At 31.8% G+C, this 16396-nt stretch overlaps 1 protein-coding gene across 1 annotated transcript in view; it reads right to left on the bottom strand.

Moving 5' to 3' along the window:
- The window catches only part of LOC129218439 (AP-2 complex subunit alpha-2-like), an 87117-nt gene that overhangs the window by 37733 nt on the left and 32988 nt on the right, over positions 1-16396 (bottom strand). The window contains exons 12-17 of the mRNA XM_054852705.1: positions 16243-16380; positions 12318-12425; positions 8761-8835; positions 5508-5605; positions 4021-4150; positions 3830-3931 (exon numbers count right to left, since the gene is read on the bottom strand). Coding sequence (XP_054708680.1) covers positions 3830-3931; positions 4021-4150; positions 5508-5605; positions 8761-8835; positions 12318-12425; positions 16243-16380 — 651 coding nt within the window. The remainder of the gene's footprint in view (positions 1-3829; positions 3932-4020; positions 4151-5507; positions 5606-8760; positions 8836-12317; positions 12426-16242; positions 16381-16396) is intronic.

A 16396-nucleotide genomic window follows, 5' to 3' on the forward strand; every position in this document is an offset into this window, starting at 1 on the left:
TTTTTTTAAACTAAGAGGTTTTGAATGCGCTTTTTATCTCAGCATACTTTATTATGGAAAAAATAATATTTTAAATTGCATTTATGTACATACCAGAATTCAGAAAATCCAAGACAGAAATATCTAATGCCCATGATATGAAAGGAAGCATTTTTCTGGTGAAGTCGTTTGTCGCAATCTTAGTCGTATTTTTTTTCCACACCGCACAATCTCCTTGGGATGCAGATACAATATAATGTCCGTCAGACATTCTTGATTGTTTATGTAAATGACGAGGCCCTGGATGACTTTCCACTCCCACTTTTCTTCTTAAGAGGCGAGTTGCTATTTCTCTTCGGAACTCTAAATGCTTCATCTTGACTTCGTGTAACTCACAATGATGTAACCAGCTAGCTACAACTGAAATATTCAGAGCATTACTAAAAAGATTCCACCACCATTTTTTACTCCTCAAATGAGGTCTGTAGCTCCCTAAAAGTTTATCCAAGACGTCCACCATTCCTTCATTGTATCTATTGATAAGATGAGGTTGTGGCACATCTATCTTGCATTTCTGTGCATTTGAGTAACGTTTTACAGATGCAAATGGCTCATGTGTATAACAATTAGATGCTACTGTAACCACTGCATTATCATTCCAGCTGCACATGTACACTGATCCATCAGATCGATGGTCAAAATTTCCTCCACCTTCTTTAGAAATGGCTTTTTTGGATTTCAGTGGACAATGTCCAGTTCCGTTTTCGCGAATTGTTCCTGTTGTTCGTACACCTTTTTTGATAGCTGAGAAATTAAGTCATATGATGTTAAAAAGTTATCAAAGTATACTTCATGCTTAGACGTGTCAGTCAAAACTGATAATAGATCATTTACAACTCTGGATCCTAATTGCACAACAGGGGTTCCTTTTTTGCCTGAATAAATCTCCATGGAATATGGGTATACACTTGAAGAGCACAGCATCCAAATTTTTTAGCCAAATCTTATTGGTTTTCCTCTAATGAACATTTTACATGAATGCCGACCGTAGTAGGAAACCATAGATTCATCTATGCTCAATTTTTCATGAAACACAACAAATTGTTGAAGGTTTTTACACAATTCTTTGTAAATAGGGTATACTTTTCCAAGTTTGTCATTTTGTTTTAATTCATGGTTGTCCATCAAATGAAAGTTGTTTTTTATTTTTCGAAAACGATTTCGGGGCATAACTGTTGGTACAATTGGCACAGATGTATCTTCTGCACTGCTCCAATACATATCTTCAGAAGAAACGGAATGGTACCAACTCAATAGTAGCAAACCAAAAAATTGTAGGATTTCATCTCTGTCAACATCTATTGATTCTCCTTTTTGCAATGCATACAAGTTTGTCATATTTGCTAAGTGTTCAACGTACTGCAAAGGTAAAATTTTAAAAAATAAATCAATTGGAGATAAATCCACTATATTCGGAAATGCATGTCGAAGCGGTTCAATACTTTCTGACGAAATCAGTTTCTGAAAATTAGCTTTCTTCTCCCAAGTTATATCCATTTTCATTCTTTTTCTACTTTTATTTTCTCATAATTCCAACTTTTTCTTTTTTTCCGTTTTCATTCGCTTTTTACTTTTTTTGTCTAATGATTTCAGACTTTGTTCTTCCTCTGATTTTTGTTAAATTTTCACGAGAGTTGGCGGAAAAAATTACCTGGTTCATCAGGGGGTGATTGGCATATATCTACATCTGACAAATCCGAATCTGACAATGTCTCTAAATAATCCACAGCTTGTTCTACAGTAAGAAATCTTGTAGACATTTTTTAACATTTATGAACAGTTGGTATACGTCAAACAGAATTTCGTTTTGCTCGAAAACAAAGCTAGCGAATTATTGAACTGCATTTAAAATATGAAGAATAAAACGCTTACTAATATTATTTTTTATTATCACGTGACAATGCAGCTGTCCGAGCAGGTGTGGATTCGGAGCCATATAGTCTGTCAAACAGTAGATTTATTATTTCTTTGCTAACAAAATGTCATATCCTTTCAAAATATAAATTTACTTGGTTTTGCCAACATCTACATCAGAGTACATTCCAAATAAGAAAAAAGAAACATATATTACGAAAAATGAAATTTCCCCTTTGAGTCTAACGATTTACTTCTTGGAAATTTGACTCCCTAAAAGCGATAATGTTCCAAAATTGGAACATGCTATTTTGAAGGGGTACACCTTTTGGAAATATCATTGTACATTTCTACAAGCATTTTAAAATCATACATTGAAGTATTTTTCACAACTATAATAAATATCATCACATTTTCTGAAAAAGCCAATTTTTGGTAAATTTTATAAGAAAAAGTTGCAAAAAGCTAAAAAACACTCATCTTTGAAAAATCGCAATAAATAATTGAAAATATATAAACAATCAAGCAGGAAATCAAAAAATACTTTGAAATAAGACTAAACTGTGATTCAAAAAACTTGTTTATTTTAACGTTATTTCTTGGGAAAATTTTCAGTTAAATATGACGTTCCATTTTTGGAACACTGGCGGGTAAATGGTTAAGCAGAAAAAAAAGAGAAAACGAAAAACCTTCACTCTGTGAGTGACTTGCACCGGGCCGCTTGCCAGAATGACAGGGAATATAATGGGGGGGAAATGTTCCGAAAGGGAAAAATTTTGTGAGGAAGAACCAGAGAAAGAGTTACAGTTTCGATCATTTTCAATTACTATCCCCACTAATTAAAGTCGCACAGTTATGTCACATAGCTAAACATGTAGCTAAGAAAATTACAAATATGTCGATACGTGGTTTGAAGCTCAGTTTTCTGTCAGTCACCACGATTATCGATAACATAGTCACATACAACAACTTTTATATATAAAGATTGTTATTCTAAATTGGGAGGGGGGAAAAGCAGGAGTCTTGTATCAGGAAAATCAGAAGATTTGGTTACAATATGGAATTTACAAAATGAGGAAGGGTAGGCATTGATACCCATATAGCCTTTACATTAAAGAGATGCCATTTTCACTAACATTGATTTGTTAATGCGATCTTATTGAATAAATATTTTAACTTCCACATCAGAATAAATAACTGAAGTCAGCAACATTATTGTAACTTTCTGTGAAATTGTTGGAAGTCGAGGTCCCCTGTTACAAGTAGTATTCTAGCAGGTTAGTATTCCAAAGCAATTTCTCAGTTCTTTGAGTAAGTATTCAAGGCATCAATTAAAGGATTTACACTTTCTGAAAGAGCTAGGAACAGCAGAGTCATTGACATTTTTGAATGCTAATGCTACACAAATGAATGTTTAACGTGTATTTTTTTTGGGGGCAGAGTTCAGCAGCATCTTTTCATCCTTATAACTTATACTTCTCAAAGTTTTGATGCTATGGGTCAGAAACTGTGAAAAGAGCATGTGAATATAGAAGTTCACTTTAGTTAAAAAAAAAAAAAACAGACTTCAAATCATACAAGAGGAGGAAACAACAGACTTGAAATTAGAGATTGTAGAAACTAGCGATCAATATCCATTAAAAATAGTAGCAAAATACATAGAACTTGTTCAATTTAAAGTTTTTCACAAAAAAAGTACTGTCAAATTAACAAGTGAGTTTAATTATTGACAGCAGACTGTACACAATATATTGCAAAAAAAAAAAAAAAAAACTTACAAATCCTGAAGTGTAACAAAATTTTGACCTTTTTAATGTTAAATAAAAGGTTTGAAATAGCTGACCAACAATTATAAGATCCAACATCTGTATCAGAAAAATAGCAACATCTCTAATTTTCAAAAGCTGTAAAGTTATTATATTGATTAAAAACTCACTAAAACATCAGATGTAGCTATGGTGCTGAGTTGAAGATATTCTACAGTGCGCTGCTGTAATTCAGCATCAGCACTTCTTATATTATTGTCACTTTTTAAAATCTAAAGCAGAAAAGATAAAAAATAATTAATATACGTCAAAGAATTAATTCAGTAAATATTTAATATGCGTGAAATATAATAAGGCTTACAATTTGAATTTCATGCTTTATTTCCGGAAACAGGTTTATAAACTTGATATATGTAGTTAAAAGCAATGCTCTCGTTGCTGCAGGACAGAGATGATATTTGGAGTGTAGAAGCTGAAACTGTATCAAGGGACTGGAGAAAAAAACATCAGAACAAGTGAAAATTTACTTTGTAAAAGTAACAAGTTACTAAATAAGACACCTGCAGAAACAAAATATACACCGTAAAACAGAACAACTTCATACCAAGGGGCGCAACAATGGGCCACTGTTGCCATGGCGATGATTTTGCTTTCTAGTGGCCTATTTTTCGCACTTACGAGCTCCAAAAAAAAAAAAAAATCACCAAGTAGTGTAACCATTTAGGTAGTTAAAGACGCTTCATCATAGATTGCCATTGTTTTTGTACGCCTCAGATAGTGTAGTCGTTCTTAGTGCGTGATTCAACTCAATCGTGGAAGAGCCAAAAGTCTCCTTTGGGCAGACCACTAAAACTATTTTCCAAGATCTGGTAAATTCAGATTTATTTTACTAATTTGTCAGTTATGAAATAAGCTGCTTGTTGACTTAAAATGTTTCTTAGTTTTCTCAAGCTCGCAACATTTATCGAAAATGGGAATGTTAGGGTACAACAATGGGTCACCTATTTTTCACGGGTTTTAGTGGCTTAGAGCTTCATTTTATTCTCTGTAGGGATGCTTTCATCATATTTTGCGTTATTTATTGCAAATAATGGCAAGAAAAGGAAGAAGGTGGTTTGGGGTCGCTCTATCGCCCGTACTCATGAGCCTGTACTAGGAGTTTTTGAAGAAAGTGCTGACTGAATGCCGGACCAAATACAAACTGAGATAGTTTCAAAAATTATTTATTTTGAGGAGATTTGGAATAATAAATGTGATTTTGCATTTAAGTTTTCATTTTTTTTTTGATCTCATTTAAAATTTGTCCGACCTACCTATTTTCTAAGACCTATTATAGGTACCTAGTCTTTAGTTGGTGAGATTTTTCTAGTTTTCAAATGTTTCTATGTCAAAACCTAGGCAAATAATAAAGAACGTTATCTACGTTTACCATGTTGAACTTTATTAATCATTCAAAACGACAAGTAATGATTAAGTCTTTAAAAAATAAAAAAAAGGTAAATAATGGAATTAAAAATTTTTTTATACAGTTTCAAGCAGAGGATAACATGTAGTCTCAAACAACAATAGGCCAGATCAAGTTTTCACTGTGTTATATAGGTTAAAATGAGGTGGCTCATAGTTGTATCCACTAGGGGTACAACTATGGGCCACGGGGAAAAAATTCCTCTTTAAAACTTAAGATTTTTTTTTTAAACATTTCATTCGAAAGGCGAGATGTATAGCTACCATTGCTTAAGTCCTCAAAGTTCTAATTCAAAGATAGACATTGTTTTTTCATTGAAAACATTGAAAAGTGGCCCATAGTTGGACCATTTTACGTCACTTTACAAACATTTTTATGCTTACCTAGATCTTTGGTCACCAGCTATAAGGTTTCCAAATTCACCCAAAATGTAGCCAGCAACTTTTACCATGTTTTCATGACAAGCAGGAGCTTGTAAAGCCTACAGGAAGAATTTACATAGGAAAATTCATAAATCTATGAAGGCTCTGAGGTACAGAATTAACTTTCTGATTAAGATTATAACTCCAGGATTAAAAGGCATAATGGGTGTGGCCACTGATAAGCCTAGTTGGTTGTCACTTCTGTATTTGCATTTATTTCCAATATTATTGAAAGTTGGATGTTGGCAAAGATTTAAACAACTAATATACAACTATATATATGAAAGAATATAATACAGGAGGAAATAGCTTTTTCATTATTTTCAAACATAAAATGCAGATTACTATGTTTTGAGAGATTGCCAATTTCAAAATCAAACAATCCTTACATGCGCAAAATCACACCAAAGATAAATTGGCAGGAATAAATGAAATAACTAAGAGCTAGAGAGCTGTAAAAATATAAAGTTTTCTAGGAAATACACATTACTACTTTTTTAAAAACTCTAATGTGGTTGCAATTGATGAACTTTTGTGTCTTAATTGCTTAAAAGCTATTATCGCAGTTCTCTAAAAAACACCTTCCTGCACGAACCCTTTTCAAGTTTAGTGCACTAAATGTAGGATGCTTTAGCCTGTATCATTTTCAAAAAAAAAAATTACACGATGAAACCTTGAAAACTGAGCACTGCCAAAGGAATAAGAAACCTGAGTTAAGCAGATATTAAGCTACCAAGCTTCTAAAGTTTCAATTCTCGAATTTTCTATACTGTTGATTAAAGTTTACTTCTAATGTTATAAAAGTCAATTCCAGTAAGTTATTTAAAAAAAAAAAAGAATTACACAACAAAATAGTACTAAATTAGATACCTCATAGGGAATAATTCATAATTTTTAAAAACAGATTACTCTGACAGTTGAGTCTATTAAACAGAAGTCCTTCTACCCCCCCCCCCCCCCCCTCCATGTGCATGAAAGACAAGGGTCTTTGTGCCTTCTTTCTTATTCTGCCTTGGGGGTTACAGTTCTATACCTTCATAGCCTTTGGATTGCGCCAGCAGGATTTGTAGCCGACTAACTAAAGGGGTCGGGCATCTTACCTAGTTCAGGAAAAAATCTCTTACAAATGTAATTCTCTCTTTAAATAAGCACTTTCCAGAAAAGAACTGATTAACTGACAAAGAGAACTCAATCTAAAATTCTCAAAAATGGTCAATTTGAAAGAATTTTGGAAGCAAAAAGTAGTCTAGAATAGTAAGTAAAGGTTGACAACGTTTTTGCAAACAGTGTCAAGTTAGTTTTTTGCCAATCGGAACAAAAGCATTGAACCAACCCCCCCCCCCCATTGGAAAAATAAATATTGAGGTAGCCCAGTTATCAGCACCTCCAGTTACCAGTTTCACTATAGTGTTATCTGTGATAAAATAGCTAGTAAAAATGTGTAGAAAGATTATTTAAAATTATAGGGAATAAGTGATAACTCAAAGAAGAAATCCCTGATTCCATATAGTCTGAGAGACTCGATGGCGTTGGGAGAGTCTTGGTGAAATTTTTGATATTTTCTAGTTTCAGGACTGCAACATGGAATACCCTCACAGAAGCAAAATAAATTTTTAAAAAATTAATAAAAACAGGAAATAAAATAAAATCAGATTTTGAATGATTGAAATAGGCAGGGAATTTTGAAGAATAAACCTGGAATTTAGAAAAACAATGGGAATTTTAAGAACAAACAAACTCCATCCTTTAACATGTTCATATTTGCCTAAAACATGATCATAAGATTTTCTTCAGATGATGCTTCTAAAAAGTTTTATGTTCTCAGCAACAAGCTGTTACTGAAGTAAAATTAAACAAATGCTGAAATTACATTTGTTAAAGAAACTTCCTTTTACATTGAAACATAATTTAAATTTTCAATTTACGTCCAAAGTATATAACTAGGGATTGCAATGCTAAACCAAAAATACAATACCGGTATTCGGTATTTTTAAAACGCGATATTGAAATGCCGGTATTAATACCAGTATTAGAAATTTCCAAAAAAATATTCAAAAACAGGTTTAGTTGCCATAATTTAGTATTGTGTGCAAAAAGTGCATTATTTACTTATTGTGAACACATATAAAATGAAGGAACAAATATCATAATAAAAAATCAATAAGAACAAGAAACATAATACATCTATTCAATTGTCACTAAGCCTGGAACTTACATTTATTGTAGTTGAAAATATCCTTTCTAAATTCATGCAATCCGATAAGGTACTGTTAATAATGAGCGATGCACCTCCCTCCTGTAGTTGCCTGGAAGTACCTTCATCTTCAATTAATTCTATCTCTAAATTGTCCGATTTGAAAAAATCATTTGCGAGTATGGGTGTTTTTTTTTTTGTAATGTGGGTAGTTTTTTTATCATTATTATTTATAGCTGAAAAGTTACTAATACATATATAGTAATTGTTTCTTCAAACAACAATTCTTTTCCAGTATTAACATCATCTTCAATGATTTTCTCTTAGAATAGGGTTGTTTGTTTTTTATTAACCCTTTGGTTTGAAATTCACAATAAATTTGATCTTTTTAGATTTCCTTTTTCTATTTTTTTAATTTTGAAATTCTTCACCATTATGTAATTTTTTGAAAACATGTTACAACTTATGCTTTACCTCTTCGCAAATGCTCAAGGTACACATAAATATTATTGTGCTTGGTATAAAGCTGAATAGTGAGACAGAACAGCACGCTAATACTTGTGACAACAAATTACTGCTTGTTATTCTAACAAGCAAAAGTTTTTCTAAAAAACAAGTTAGCAGTATCTCAAAATTTTGAAAAAAAATATCATGATAATTACAGTTCCCGGTTTAACTTGATCCTGGAAAATTAAGTTTTGTATTCATTCGATGAATCTTCGGCTGAAACAACGTTTTATGTGATTTATTTTTCAAAATTGGTTTATCTGTGAAATAATGTTGGGTTAAAAAACAGATTTGGGTTTATTTTTACCCTTTAGAGGAAAATGTCTAACACAGTGGAACAAAGTTTCATGTGACATTTACTTGGCAGCATTTTAAAATTTTGTGCTCTCAGAAAAAAACTCTCTCCTGTAAAATTTGGATTTTGTATTCCAGCGAACCATTCAATTGTGAAAATACTTTTGTACAGAGAAAATTTCAATTTTCATACACAATCAAAATAAATATCAATTTTACCTCAAACACGGTTTTCGCAGCATAACCTTGCACATCATCTCTATTAATGACAATTTGGATAACCCTGTACCATACCTAAATAAAAACAAAGAAAGGTACTATACTAGTATTTTCTTCAATAAAACTATATTTTAAAGAGGAAAAAATTAATATTTTCAATAACATAAGTATAATGAGAATATATATATATATATATATATATATATATATATATATATATATATATATATATATATATATATATATATATATATATATATATGCCCATATACAAGTAATCCTCCTACAATTTAGTAGTTAGGTAAATTCCAAAAAGTGCAGTGTAGAGCTGCCACTAAGTTTAAAACTAGAAATATTCGTTTTGGTATCTTCTTACATGAAAAAGTTTCTAAAATAGTCTCTAGTTCTTTAAAAATGGCATCTGTGTCATAATAATGGCAAAGATATTTCGAGGAAAGGTTATAAGGAAAAAATTTATAAATATTTGCAAAAGCAGTAATACTTCACACCGGCAAAAGAGGATCTGTGGTTTTCTCAAAGTTTTATCTCTGCTATTGGTAAGAACAAGTATTTTATTTTTATTTCATTATTTTTCATCTTCTTAAAATAATTTCTCGTTATTCCTTCTTATCTTAGTGCATTGAATTTGTATTCTCTAGCGCATCGGTTCCCAACCAGTGGTTCGCAAACCTCTGGGAGTTCGCGAGAGCCATAACGAGGGTTCGAGAAAATAATATTGTAACGGCGAAATTTTTTCATGCTTGTTGGAGATGACTTCTCCAGCTCATGCGATTTTAAGCAAATTTTGTTCCACAGTTATTCATTTGTCTTTCACAGATTCAATACTTTTTGCACTGAAATGTTAGCATGTCTACTTACATATTTTAAACTTAAAGAATTAAGTCAACCCATGCCAAAAAAGGTTTCACTTTTGAACCAATGTCCTCAGAAGACAGAATATAGTTTTGGTTTTCTCAGTACTTTTTGATCAGAAAAATCTGATTAAACTTGACAAAAACATTAGATGGAGCATAAGCGAGAGTTTCGAATTTCCTTTATTTTTGAAGTTTAGTTTTGTTACCATTTGAGTGCAACGACAAACTATTGCACTGTTTTTTTGTGTGCCAAAAATGCATAGACATGCAATCACACTGTTACTTAAAGTTTTAATTTCCATACTGCATAGACTACAATTTACTTTGAGCTTTATTGTTTAAAAAAAAAAATGGCTGGAAATCAAAAAATACCACAGGAATTATACTAAAACAAATTACTTCAGAAAAATTTTGTGGGAGAAGCTTGGCAGTATGAGGTATAAGCAGTAAAAAAAAAAAAAATCAATGGAATGCAACCATGTAATTTAATTTGCACTATATCTAAATTAAGAATTCATGAAGTTTGTGCAGAAATTTTCTCTTGTAGTACGTGAGCTAAACAATATTTGTTGTAGTAAAAGTTACTTCTTGTGTAATCAAGTGTATTGAACTTTTATATTATTTCAACTTTGCAATTATTTCAACTTTTCAATAATTGCTACTTTACTCTGGATAAGAAAATAACTTTAAAAGTCTACAATCATTGTCATTTGTACTTAATACAATAATATGTTTAATAATAAAATATTTTAAATTTAATACTTAATCTATTGTTTTCAATAGAGACGTACCGAGTACTCGGTAACTACTCGGTACTCGGCCAATTTGCCGAGTACTCGGTATTCGGCTAAATTTTGATCAGGTACTCGGCGAATACCGAGTAGTTGTAATAAGTTGAACATTGTTAAAAGCAGATTTTACAATTAATAAAATGGTACAAGCATATAATATACTGCAATCATTTATAATTCAAATTTACAAGTAAAATTCAAATTTTGAGAATAATGAAGTTTGTTATGCTTCAATGGAGCAAATCTTATATTTTAATTCCCCAAAGTTGATGAAACTTATTTAATAAAAATGGGGCAAAAAAGGTAAGTACAGAAAATATGAAATGTTTATATTATTAAAAGGATTTTTGCCACAAACTAAATTAATTATAAGAAGCATAAGAATACCTTTTCTTGAAAAATAAAATATTAAAAGCACAAATGGGCAGGAACACTGCATACACCTCTTTTGGCATTACAAGGAATGCTTTTTTCAATGCACAAAATGTGACCTTACGGATTTAAAGACATCCGACAAATATCTGATTTTTTTACATTCATTAGCTCACATTTTATGCACTGAAAAAGATGTTCCTTGTAATACAGAAACACGTGTCTGCAGTGCTCTTGCACATTTGTGCTTTTAACGTTGTTTCATTTGCTTTTAAAGTTTGCTTATTTAAGTTTGCCGGACTAGAGGTATAGATTGATATGATTTGTTTTAATTCCAACTTGATAAATCCTACATTTTATGAATTTGTTTATTTTTACTTTAAAAAATAACTTATTTGCAAAATTATTGACTTAAAACAAAATCTCTTAAATAATGCATAGTTAAATTTCAGCTGGAATTTTGTTTTAAAAACTATTATTTGGACATGGAGGTCTATAGTACTATTTCAATGAGTTCATAATTTGTCGCGTGTGTGTCGGTGGTATTTCTTAAAACATAATTGGAACTCTGTATTCGGTCGAGTAGTAAAAGGCCGAGTACTTGGTACTCGGCCAAAGTGCTACTCAGTACGTGTCTAGTTTTCAATATGTGCATTGTTTTAAACATGGAATTTGAAATTTTATGCACAGATTTTCTAAACCGCATTTCATATAATACCACGTCTTACAGCATTAAGTAAAACATTTTGCATTAACAATTACATACATAGGCTTGCACATTAAAGTGACATACATAGATTGATACACTCGTTTTTTAACTTCTTTCGAACACTAGAGAAATGACGATCAAACTGGGTACCTATAGATTCATAATTTTACAGACATCATGTTTAAGTAGTTTCGTTTTTCTATGACTATAATTAGCGGAGATATTGATAGAAATGTAAATTCTCAAGGACGTTTCTACAGAAGGAAAGAAAGCAGATGTTTCTACAGAAGGAAAGAAAGCAAACAGGCACAAAAACTGGCACTTAGCCAAAACCTACCTTCCATTCTTTTTCAAAGATATTTTTCTTGCTTTTGCAAAACAAGGGTCTCTTTTTGTATGGCTTATAATTTCTCTCTCTTTTTCTGTTTAAAATGGAAATGATTGAATGATTCTAGTTAATGGTTAAGTGGAGAAACGCCAAGGGAGCCAAGGCTACTCCTTCCACGACAAAACTTATAGAACTTATACTATATCGAATCTGAGACATCCGCCCCTTTATATAGACTGAATCTTGTAAAACAACTGAATTTTGAAGTTTCTGATTAAATAAATAAATGTAAAAATGAACTAAAAAGGGTCACATATTTTTAAATTACATGCACTCGACACATTGCAACAATTTTTAACAACTGAAAGGAAATAAAAATTAATAAGAAATGATCTTATGTTTAGGCAAATATATTCTAGAAAGTGTTAATATAACTGGCATACTAACAGATAAAAATAACATTTAAAAAAATTAACACTTACTTCTTCACTAACATAATCTCCTGCCATTCGTATCAAATTCAAAATTACATCAACATACCAAGTATAATCTGATGCATATTTCTCAGCTAAGATAGCAACTTTCAGTACCTACAATGATATTCCTATCAGTTTCAGAGTAATTAGACAAAAAAATTAAAAAATAAATAAAAAGCACACCATCGGCACAGGGAATTAATCCCCAAAACCTTTGACTTAAAGCTATATGAGGCGCTCCATACAACAAAGGTGAAACTGCTAAAACTAGTTCATGGGAAAACCCCTCAAAGAAAAAGAAAATTTCAAAACAACAAGGGAGAATTGCCATGTCATGGAGACAAACCAAGGTTGAATATTACATTAATACTTTTATTTGAATGAAAATGAGAAACAAAATCAATTTCAAAATGCTTCTAAATTGGCAGATTTGGCTTTATTTCATAAACACCTCATATAGAGATTAAATTGAGCATGCATGTACTAATACCCTAAAGAAATGTAATCATGGACACTGGTTATTTTTTTCCAACCTGAATGTAAGGATATTCACTCAAGATGCTCGCTAATTTTGATTGATTTATCTTAGTGAACTCGGGTATTGGGAGTGATCAAACTACCTTCAAAATAGCCTAAAGTCATCTTCAAGCATGCTAACAGCATCAATAGCCAAATTAGAGTGAATAGGTTCAGTGACTGATGACAAAGTGGACATGAAAACCAAATAAAAGACTACAAGGATACCTAACAACATCTCCACATTCAATGAGGGACTCCATGACTTGATCAGATAACATCTTTAGAGGTATGCACGGACATTTCATGCAGGGTCATGTTTTTGTAAAAATGAAAAAAATTTACTTACAATTTTGTGAAAATTATGTAGATATTAAACCAGGTTCCCTAATATAATTTCCTGTTTTTTGGAATTTATACACATTCAAATGTGTACAAATTCACAAAAATGTACAATTTCAAAATTAGGTTTCATTTTTATCACCTTAAAACTGAAAATTACAGGATAAAGATAAAAAATCAAGTCAATATTAATAAAAATATTTATAGTTTGTTTCCCAGTTCAGAAACAACAAAGCATTTTAAAATAATGCATTTAGGACATCAAAATTTTATACTCATTTTGTGTGTAATAGCAACTCCGACAAAAGAGACACCAAAAGTGCAACATTGATTTTACCACTCCCCAACTGGGAAAAACCTCAACACATAAAATACTTGATACATTTCATCAATAAATATTCAAAGCAAATTGATTAACTCAAATAACTGCTTATAACCCAATTGTATTTTCCTCTTGTGTATTAATATTTTTTTGTTATTTCAGATCAATCCAAGATTTTTTTTTTGAGGGGGAGGGGAGTATTTTGGTTTTTGCCTCAAAATTTGACAGTTGGAAACTGGGGTTCTCAACTTCTGCTACATAAGATGAGGAATGGTCTACAAAAAATGCAACCACTTCTGGGAGATTTTTACATGGCCTCGTTAAAAACATTTCCTTGGTAAGTAATATTTGTAGTAATATTTCATGTGATGTTTTAATGTTAATTTTGTGATTAATTTTTATAAATACTTTTATTTTCCTCAAAAGATTTATTTACTTACGTTTTTAACATTACAATAATTAGGGGAGAGTCAGGAGGAATTTGACTGCGGGAGAAGTAGGACAGCTACAATTAGAAGCCGAATTAAAGCGTGATAAATTATTTCTTATCTTGTCCAGTAGAAGTTGCAGATACAGAGTAAAGTCAAGCGAGAGTCAAAAGCTGTTACAACTACCAGACTAGCTAGAAATTTATTTTTCACATTTTACTTTGGCTTATAAATGCAGCTGTCCCATTCCTCCCGACTCCACATCCCTCTACGCACTTCTCTATATTAATGTATTTTTGTTAGCAGGGCTGGATTGACCTATAAGCAAAAAAAGTTATAGCTTAGGGATCCTTCTTTGTTGGGCTGCCTTCAACTCCCTAAAAACTGCATGAATCGTTCCTGAAACAAGGAAAAGTTTGGAAACAAAAATATTTTCAAGTGCTCTTGAAACATTTCCTTGAATATTTATGAAACTGTAGTAACAAACCCTGAATTTTTAAATTTCTAACAAATGTGAGGAGAAGGGAGGGAAGACCAAATCGTCCAAATTCAGATCCTTGCAACATCCGGCATCAAAAATGTATAAATCATGGTTCTCAAGTTTCTGTAACATATAGCTTGAGATATTTTTTTTTGTGATTCAAATGTTTCATATATTAATTATTTAATCCCGAATTCAGTACTTTAGAAGTTTTTATGTTATTGCTTACTTTCATCCTACTTCAAATTAATCTGTTTAGCACAAGAAAAAATACTGCTTTACCTCCATTCTTTTTCCTTTTCCACACTACTTGTACTCTAAAAAATATTGTTGCAATGAGAAACCTATAGTTTTTAAAAAAACGAAAACCTAAAACAGAAGTTTCTTTCAAGTTTAGAACAATTCGGTAACACGATACAATCAAGTTAGAATCAAAAGTGCAAATAAAGTGCTTTAATAAGTTTAATTGTTCTAGTTCTTGAAAATAATTAACTAAGTCTTTGAGTCTACTTAGCACTGAGTACTACTGAGCATTAAAGAGAACCTTGGCACATCAAAGGTTTTCAAATCTATAATGCTCATTAATGCAAATTCAAAGGTACAGTATTTTTGGGAAAAAGCACCCTGGTGCTTACAAGAAAAAAAGGTTTAAAAAATTTACGGTGCGGCGCATATTATGGGTGCGGCGGATACAGTGTCTTTTTTTTTCCCAAGTTAAAAAAAAAAGTTTAAAGATTTAGAAAAAGGTTGAAAACACTGCCAATGATGGCACCACATTGTTTCATTTCATTTTGCAAAATTCTTCCACTTTACACGACAAGAAAAGCAGCGGGGGGGGGGGGGGACGAGTCGGCACTTCAACACGTTCCACTGAGGAGAGAAACGCTGAATCACGTGAGCGAGTAAGGCCAGTCGGAGCGAAGAGGGGAGATTGGTTCAGGGAGAGAAGCATTGTTTGCAAAAAAGATAGTAGGGGAGGGGGATGAATAATAGTTTTGTAAAGGGGATTTATCAACCCTCTCACAAAAGTGGGTTGCTCGGGATGGTCAAGCAACCAAATTGGAAACTTGTTTTTCTGTGTCTTTTAGCTCTAATTTTATTCACCCACATAGTCGCTTCTTTTGCTGTTGTTCGTGCATTCTTAGATTATCTTTTAGCGAAATTTTTTCACAGACTTGCTTTTGAAAATGGCTTCTAAGGGATTTAAAAATAACACTGCAGCCTTTAAGTTAAAGGTAATAACAAAGGCAGAAGCAATTGAAAATCGTCCTGCTGCCAGAGAGTTTGGCATTGACGAGAGATGCGTTTGCCGTTAGAGATCGGATAAATCAACTCTCCAAAGGGATGGTCGATCGAGGGATGCCAAAGGCAAAAAATGAAAGACTGGGATTTAAAAAATATTTCATTAATGTAATTAAAAATTCAAATGAGTTTAAAATATTTTTTTATTTACATTTTATTCCTACTTTCTTTACTACTAATTGTGTTTTAAAGTTGTTTAATGTTAAGTGCAGGCTTATGGCGGGTGCGGTGCATACATAAAAAATTTTTCTTGAAAATACATTATGATGCAGAAAATATGGTATGATTTATGTATATGATGGATATGATTGTAATGATACAGTAATAATTTTAAAATATATCCATAAAAACTATACAATATCAAATTAAAATTAAACTAATGCAACTTTTGCAAAAACCTGATTTTAAAGCAACTTAGTCAATTTCTCCAGTATTATATTCATCACATAAACAATTGGGTTGTACAATGGAGACATAATAGACTTATTACATTAGAAATGATACCGTGCATTTGAGTCTAAAAATCAAGGATAAACTTACCATTTCTTCCCGAATTGAATAATCAGCAGTTTCCAAATATGCCAACATTTCCCCAACAATTTCTTCTGCATTGCTTTTATCACACATAGCATACAATAAATCTACAGCTCTCTGACGAACACTGACATCTCTTTCAGTCTAGAAGCAAGATATT

The sequence above is a fragment of the Uloborus diversus genome, chromosome 3, assembly GCF_026930045.1.
Source record: "Uloborus diversus isolate 005 chromosome 3, Udiv.v.3.1, whole genome shotgun sequence".
Lineage (NCBI taxonomy): Eukaryota > Metazoa > Arthropoda > Arachnida > Araneae > Uloboridae > Uloborus > Uloborus diversus.